The sequence below is a fragment of the Genypterus blacodes genome, unplaced genomic scaffold, assembly GCF_046128005.1.
Source record: "Genypterus blacodes isolate CSIRO-AG114 ecotype Tasmania unplaced genomic scaffold, CSIRO-AGI_Gbla_v1 ptg000036l_1, whole genome shotgun sequence".
Classification (NCBI taxonomy): Eukaryota; Metazoa; Chordata; class Actinopteri; order Ophidiiformes; family Ophidiidae; genus Genypterus; species Genypterus blacodes.
Window position 1 is genome coordinate 1980929 of NW_027466849.1, and position 9072 is coordinate 1990000.

Sequence of the window (9072 nt, forward strand, 5' to 3'; positions counted from 1 at the left end):
GTTTTGCTAGCATCTCGAAGAGCTCGAAACAAGAAGCTCAGATTTCTAATAATATGTTTGCTCCTGATGGTCCTGATTAGAACACTGAGACACCTGAGCTCTGCCTCAATTACACCACACTGTAGATGCACCATAGTTGACCTCAGAGTCTCCTTTAGTAACAAGAGCAGAAGCCCCAGATGTGACCATCTCTGTGTTCAGCACCGAGCCCTCACAGAGGTCAGCGTCATCCAGGGGTCAAATGCTAATCATGGTGTGAGGCTGAGACTCTCATTCACACCTTCATCTCCCCCTATGTGCTCTGGACCTGTCAGAACTCTCAAAATGTTATTCTGAGTACAGCTGCCAGAGTCCTCACACATACCAAATGGATACCAATGCACATACAATAGAAACTGCTCCTCCAAACATTCAAGCAACAAACAAATATCACAAATGTTGACTTTGTGCGTCAAAAGTATTTGTAATTTCAGCACTTGCATAAGCCTGTTTTGGTTTGAGAAGTTGACATTTGAGTCTGAGTTTGATTGAGTTGACATTTGAGAAATAAGGTATCTTGAGTAGATATGCTAATACTGAAAGAATCCTGAATCCTTGCTTTAATATTTTCTTCTTTTAATCCATGTTTCCTAATTTCTCTCCATATTTTCTTTTGTGATTCTCTTTAATAACTCCTGCACTTAAGCAGGGAAATTGCCATAATACATCGATGCAGGAAAGTTGGGTTTCTCTGTTCAGGCAGCCTGTCGACGTCATCTTTATTGTTCTGCTGTCAGCACCGTTTACATTCAATATATCATCTATTCTAATGCCAAACAGAAGTGGCGTCAAAGTTTCCTGCTCTTCAAGGTCAGCTCACATCATAAGCTGTTGAGCTAAAGCGTGAAGGATTTGCTTGTCAGCTGAGTGGTGGCAGGGTGCAGCAGAGCTTTGGGCCCTGTGTCTGCGAGCCGGCGGCCAGGCAACGGTTAACTGATGGTGGAGCAAACAAACAGGCTGTCAGGCGGAGAGCAGTGCGGACCGCTCTGGTCAGAATGATGAATGTGTGAGTGTTGGCACCTGTAGAAAGGAGACAAAGTGCGCTTCAATGCAAACATTTTTGATCTCACATTTGTTGGCTGAGTGAAGGACGCAGCTGATGAGAGCACAAAGCTTTCAGATCTGAGTGCCTTTAACAGACTGGGAATGATGATTTACTGCATCTGTAAGGACAAACAGAACCAGAGAGGCTGAGCTAAGGTATGGATTCATCCATAGCATTTAAATGGATTTGAATAGCTGCAGCTGTTCATAACTGCATTGTCACTAACAGGCTGGCAAAAACATGTCAAAGCAAAACTATAGGCTCTAAAGTCTCTGTCACGCTGTGCTGGAGATTAAATTGAATTCATTCTTAAATGCATGTATGTAAGTGTGCGTTTGAAGCTGGATAAAAGACTATATATCCTCCTATGCTTTTTATTTACAATGGCTGCAACATATAAGCTACAATGAGTAAAAATAAATTGCACTCACACCTTTTATGTTTCCTGCGTTTTCTACTCGAACAGCCTTCGCTGTGAGGTAAATCCTTCAGCCTCCCAGTTCGACTCAGAGACATCCTGCTGCTAATACAGTTACACAATATACATACATGCACAGTATGTACATACAAGCAGCGCCTGGAGGAGCCATCAAATGATCCTTCTGCGTCTCATATTCCGCGTTTTGATCGCAATGTCCTGAGCAAACAGCGAAACAGTCTGTAATGTTTCCTCACACCCACCCAGGACTTTTAACATTCTACATCCTGGTAATAAAACCCACTCAACAATAAACAAAACTGACAAGACACCACAAAAGTCTTCAACAAGCTGCCAGAATCTCATTTAAAGTTTTCTCTTGTACAACTTATCTGTTTTATAGACAGAAACTCTGTGTCCTTAATTACCTACAGCCCTGCCTATGATTGTAAGCATTTAAAGAGGAATTCCACTAATTCTACTCATCAGTTTGGGTTTATTGTTCTTGGTAGCACAATATAACGACAACACCACAATATAAAGGCTTTTGTTACTTCCTGCAAGGATTGGATCCAGTTTTCAGTTTTAGTCGTCCAGCACTTCTCCTCTAAAACATCAAAGAAAGTAAGCATAAAGATATCACACGGGTCATTTTCCCTGAATTTGCACATTTCTCCCTCTGCACTCGTTTTCTCTCGCTGAATCGCCCCAATAAAGCGAGACCCTGTTTGATAAACGGAATAAATCGCAGAGGATATTTGGTGTCAGGAAATTCTCCTCGAGATTTTTCAAACTATTGATCCTCGACGCTCCTCGTTGTCAAAATTAATCACACGTTGCTGGAAGAAGAACTCTAATCAAGTTTTCTTTCCCTGTGGTGTCCAGGATAATGACATCACCCCTTTGTACAATTCAAATAAGAAATAAAGGCTTAACTTAACTTAACAGAAATGTAAATGTTTGATTCTATTATCATTCATTTGTGTTTACCTATTCATTCATCTGCACTGAAAACTGACATTTCAAGCTGTTTATGCGTTTGTGTTTGCCACTAATGAAGCAATATCATTGATATATTATATTGTTATGTATTGATATACTGAATATTGCAATGTCCAGCTTTCATTGTATTGTTGGTGCTTCCTATTTTTATGACATCGATATTTGTTGAGTTTTATTTGATTGTTCAAGATTGTGATTTCTTAGTTTTTACTGTTCATAGCGCCACCATGTGGTTCCTCATGGGGATGTGTCTGAAAGAAACCAACCACAACAAGGAAAACAATAACATTTATTTATTGATTTATAGGTTATACATTTCATGATATAATAGCGATATATTATTATTGGCAAAGATACTATAATCCAATTGCATTTCTATACATGAATACAAAATCTGAGGTAGGGCCTCAAAGATTGATGACATTGAAAATAATGCATTTCACATATATGATATATATCTTTTTATTTTTTATTTTTTACATCTCACACTGATTTCAAAATTGGTTTATATATATATCTACTCTCTATTTTCCAAATAAAATAATGTCATGGGCTGTCCGAGGCACATATCTATATCCATAGGCAGCAGTGCCTCACATAGAACACACAGAAATATATGACATTACCCAAGTAATTAGAAATTTAACCTATGCATTCATAGGTCACACAGTAAAGTGCCAAAAAGACACGACAGACATAACAATAGGAATACTGGTACCATATGAGACAGACGATAAGCTATTCTGTGTTGTTACTTTGAAATACATACAATATTCTACCGTTATAGGACATCTATAAGGCCAATGGTTACCTGAAGATGTTTTGTAACGTATTGGCAAACATTGAAGAACACTACATGGGGTATGAATGGCAGTATCTCAACCTCCTACACATACATCACAAGGTCCTTTTTTAGTCATTTAGTTTGTTTTCTGCATTTTCACCATAACCCTTGTTTAAGTCTTCATTCTTTGGTTACATTTACTGTCCCAAAGTTCACCTGCAGGCATAGCGAATCCATGGTTTCCTTGTTTTTTTATTTTTCTTCTTCTTCTTTAAGAAGGATAACAGCAACCCTCTTGTTTCTTAATATTATGTCGAACGTAAAGCTCTCTAAAGTAAACATGCAAGGAAGCGTACTATTGAGCGAGGAGGGGACAGGGATTAGCATACTTAGACATACAGCAACACAAACTGCACATGCAAGCTCTTCAGTGTCACATGTCAAAAAGCAACTGTGGTCGGAACTGAATCTGCGAGCAAAGTTTTGTCCAAAGAAAAGCAGAGAAGCCCGGGAGGAACGCACACAAAAGAGACAAAGAAACGTGTGCGGCCAAACAGCACTGTGAAGAAGAGCTACTCAGGTGAAATTCTTCAAATCTATCTCAGGAAAAAGATCTCTCTCTCTCAGGCAGTTACTACAAAATGCATAAGGACCGCGACACAACACTCTTAACGCACCATTTAAATGCTAACTTCCTATAGCAATACACTATAGCAATGCGTGTCTGGAGCAAATTAGCATTAAAGGTTTGCACTTAACTTGGGTTGACTAAGATCCTGGCATCCATCCAGAAACACAGGAGAGGCGCTGCTTCTTCCACTCACCTACTCTTTAACACCACCATGCAAACGTCTGATTGACACTACGTGGAGTCAGTAAAACTAATACTGAGACACACACACACACACACACACACACATACACACACACATACGCACAAGCATACAAAGACACAGCATTATCACATTAGAACAAATAGAGTAAGATCCACTAAGCTGTAACTAAAGCAAGCGAGCTATTGAACAACAGGGCTTTTGTGCTCATTTGGATTCATTTGTTTGTTTTCTTTTCAAATCACTCCTCCTCTCACCTCTGTGCTACTTTGATGTCAAGGTTATGAAAAAGCATGGCTTATGGGGACTACTTACAAAAATAACACCACTTTGTGCAACTCTTATTGCCTTACACTTAAGTTGCCCCTCGCCATTAAACTCCTACTGTGTTAAAAACATAAAACAGCCAATTAAGACTTGACATCATCAAGTAATTGGATTTCCAACCGGTTGAAGAGTAGAAAGGAAAAACTGCTTCAGCGAGGACACAACAGTGGTGTGTGAACGTAATTGGCTGCCGCTTTGTTAAGATCAGCCGCCCGTCAAGTCAGCAATGAGGATTTGAAGCAATTATGAAGCCTGCTGAGAAGAACTGGAGGAACCTTCTGAGCTCCACATATGCTCCTCATCTTGTTCACGTGTGTCAGGTCAAGGAACAACGTGTGCTCGATAACGTTCATCAGCCACTGTGCATCTGTGATGATGTTTGGAACCATCAACAAAGTTACAAACTCGGCTGAACTCCTGCAATATCACAGTCCAACTTCAGGTGTATTGATACATTTTTGTATTTCTCAACTTATCAAACAGGCCTGTTTTATTTCTCTGTGTATGTAGTTTAGTTACTGTCCAGCGTTAAATGACTCAGCAATGAATTTGGGAGCAAATGTTGTGTCCACATTTGGATTCCAGAATACCTTCAAGTCTTCAAAGGCCAAACAGATTTCAGGTTTCTGAGTAAACCATTAGGCCTAGACGCCATTCGTTACCGGATCACAGACAAATCAATCAATACAGGACACAACCACAGCTGCTGTCAGAGATTCTCTGTGGAATTCTCACCTGAAGAGAAATTTGACTCATATCGTGTATAGTCTAAGCCAATGTTTTCATATTTTGGACATTAAATTCTTGTAGACATGGACAATTTGGCATTAACTTTTATCTTTTAACAGCTTATCATACTGAATTAACAAATAACATAGGTGATTTTCCACTACTAAGTGTGAAAACCCTGAAATGTCATTTACACAACACCTCACATGGCACTGCTGATTTCATTTTGGATTCGGCTGCTTGTTGACAACAGGCTGCCTCTCTCTCATTTAATGTGAAGATTGTGTTGTTGGCCCTTATCTCATTTTTCCTTATCTCCTTTTTTCACTTACCAGAGTAGACAGATGGACAGATCGAGTATACCTGAGACCCTGTTTAATGAGGACACACGGAGCGGCAGAGGCATAGTTTGGACATGGCAAAGTGGTCTCCGGAGCTCTACCACAAACAACAAGAGACAAGTACACTTCCAGGAAAAGAAAGTTCCTACTCTAAAAATCATCTCCTCTCACGTAGCAGCTGCTCCTAACATCGTGAGGTGCTCCTAACATTGTGAGGACGCGACAACACTCTCACACACACACACACACACACACACACACACACACACATATATACACACGTCGAGCTACTGTAAGATAGTTTTGAGGGTGTACATTTTGTACGAGATATAGTTACACACAACTAGCAAGGGAGACATGAGGGTCAGACCCACATGAACACACTCCCACTCTGAATCTCTGCCTCGCTTGCGCTCTCTCTGCTGGAGGCTATACACATAATATTAGATTATCTCTATATAGATTTGTATGTATATATATCTATATATATAAATATATGTAATACTGTTAGCCTACAGATGTGTCATAAAGATGGTTTACACAGATGGCTTGACAAATTCCACAACACATAATCTACAGCAATAAATACATTGCCTAAATCATATGCACAGAGTGACTATCAGGTAAGTTAAGGTTGCATTAAATGGCCGCTTTTTGCACTTCATTTTCTACTAAAGGATGAAGGATAGACTACTCTAGTGGTTTCCTACATTAGGAGTGTGCTACTTTTCATTCTAAGATAACGATAGAATAGGAGTAAGACTTAATAAATAGAGAAAGATAGAGGGAATCACAAACGTCCCTGGGTTTGAGAGGGAATGCAGACCCGGGCTGGTGTCATTCTGCTGAGTCATCCCAATGCCAATATGTCTGATGAATGTGGAGATCAGGATGCATTCTCTTATCTATCGGGAAGTAGGAGGCACAAATTGCAGATTTAAAGCAGGAAGAGACTGCACAATAGCTAGTGTGACTATAAATACATATATATATATACTGTATACTGCTGGATTGGCACAAAATGTGATAACAGCAACACATACTGCATTTTTTTCCCGAGGCAGTGGATATTACTTGTATTGCCTGTGTAATTTTGTGTACAAATGGAACCAAACGTAGATCCCCGCAAAGCTGGTCCAACCATTGGTTCTCTGTTGCTCAGTTTTCTTTTTGTTTTCCTGTGTCTGCTTGCACCAAGATGATTCATTATCTCTACACACAAATACGAGTCCAATGATGCCTCGCACGCGCACACACGCGCACGCGCGCGCGCGCGCACACACACACACACACACACACACACACACACACACACACACACACACACACACACACACACACACACACACACACACACACACACACACATACATACATACATAAACAAACACAGACTCCACAGGGAGCAGCTATGGTGAGTCTAATATTGCAAGTGCAGTCTGAGCTGTGTCATTTTATGACACGTATAAGATTTTTTTTTCTTGGAATAAAAATCCCTGGGAAAGGGTTCTGGAGTAATCAGTGGTCATGTGTGGGAGGCAATGACAGCCCGTTAACCAAGTACAAAGCAACGCCGCAGGAGAGGACTCCATCTGGGCGGATACCCCTCTCTTAGAGAAAGAGAGGAGGGGGGGCAGGAAAGAAGGATAAGGAGCCTGATCCCACATCCATGGCACAGGGAAGCAGAGAGGAAGCAAAGGAGATGAAGAGCAGAGCAGGACAAAGAGGGGGAGAAGGGAAGAAGAGGAGAAGGACGATTTGATCTGGAGCTGGAGGGCACATCGGCCCCCCTGCCTCCAGTGCACCTGCATAGAGTCAGGTGATGCTGCCGATGGCGTTGGCGTGATGGTGCTGCTACTGGTAGGAGCCGAGCTGGAAGTCCTTTGGCGGAACTTTGAAGCCCAGGGAGTTGGCTCCTAGAGGGTCGATCATGTTCTTGTAGCGTTCTCCGCGGTGTTTCAACAGGAAGGGACCCCAATCGGGCTGCGGGGAGCAGACCAGCTTCAGACGCTGCAGGGAGAGAGAGGGGACGCAAAATGTAAGGGCTCTTTATTTAATCACCACCACTGGAGAGAGACGCAGGCCACAAGAAGAGATAGACATTTCCTCTAATTCCATTGATATGTTTGGTGACATCACGTTTCTCCTGAGAAGAATCACTGTTTTTGAATTGTGTAACAACAAATGCTTATAGAGGATGGATGAAGTCAGAGCTGCCGGAGGGAGTCGAGATGATTGGACCGTCAGCTGATTGGATCGTCATCATCGTCATTGTTCATTAATCTGGATTTTAAAAGGGACTCTCACTGGATTTCCAGCAAAATTAATATACATACAATAAATGAACAACCAGCCAGCAGCTCCCCTCACACTCCTGATTAAACCATAGATTTCTGTGAGTGTGTGAATGCTTGAAAATGTGACCGTCAAACAAAAACCCACAATACGTCACAGTTTTGTCTGTGATATCACCTCGGCTAGGGTGCCCGGGGCCAGGTACATCTTAATGAAGAACATGATGGGGATCCAGATCACAGAGCAGATGACCATGAGCCAGCCCATCACCATGGACCAGGTGGGGTAGGTGTAGTCCTCATAAGTCATCCCCTTCCACTGGTACAGACTCAGACCCAGGATGCCCTGCAGAGCAGAAGAAGAAGAAAGAGGAGGAGGAAGTGATGCTTTGTTGTTGGACACACAGGCTGGCAGCATTTTTGACTTCTATCAGCCTTGAAAGCCAAAGCTTTTGTGAATGAGGCAACTATTCCTCCTGTGTTCTTGATCAAGGCACTAGAAACCACTACAATATAAAAATCAATGGTAGCCCTCTGTTGTAATGATGTAGCAGTGTGTTAGAATTTGTTCCAGGTAAAACGTGTTGAACGCGCAACAAAAACTGGAGCTGAAGTTACGTAGGTATGTTAACGACACAAGCCGTGAACATATACACGTATGTGGGGTAGGGTTGTATCTATCCGTATGTTTAGCATCAAACTCCTCTGCAAAGGGTTACAGCAGGAGGAAAAGGGAAACAAAAAGGTGTAACGGGAGTCGGACAGGAATTGATTAGCCGGCGTTGCTGCATCGATGAGGTCCCGGAGGAAATCTGATCCCCCTCAGCAGGAGCAGAGCAACGGCTAGGTGCCTTCTTCTGCTGCTCAATTTGTCAACTTCACCTCTGCTTTGGTGTTTGGTAGCAGGTTCCATTACAATTAGTGTCAGTGAAGGCACACTGGAGGATACAGATGTTAACTCAAGCTCATTAAAATCTGGACTGGACTTTGGATTGCAACCCATCACTCCCATTTATATAGCAGCTCATCTGATTGATGACACAGTAAGTAGGCCACAACGTAGGCTTACATACTGATGTAACAAAGATGATTTGTATATGTTTATGTAAGTAATGGCTGTAAAAAGCAGGGAAATAGACCTATAGTTTTAATTATGATTATGACCATCCTTCAATTACATCAGAAGTCATACATGGGGCCTTTGATGCTGACAAGTGACTGACACACAGGTAACCATGGCAGTAACATCAAAAAGGTGTA

General features: G+C 41.7%; 1 protein-coding gene across 1 annotated transcript in view; it reads right to left on the bottom strand.

Moving 5' to 3' along the window:
• Window positions 1-7355: 7355 nt before the first annotated feature.
• The window catches only part of slc6a5 (solute carrier family 6 member 5), a 14589-nt gene continuing 12872 nt past the window's right edge, over window positions 7356-9072 (bottom strand). Inside the window, exons 14-15 of the mRNA XM_076146916.1 lie at window positions 7991-8158; window positions 7356-7528 (exon numbers count right to left, since the gene is read on the bottom strand). Coding sequence (XP_076003031.1) covers window positions 7373-7528; window positions 7991-8158 — 324 coding nt within the window. The 3' untranslated portion in view covers window positions 7356-7372. The remainder of the gene's footprint in view (window positions 7529-7990; window positions 8159-9072) is intronic.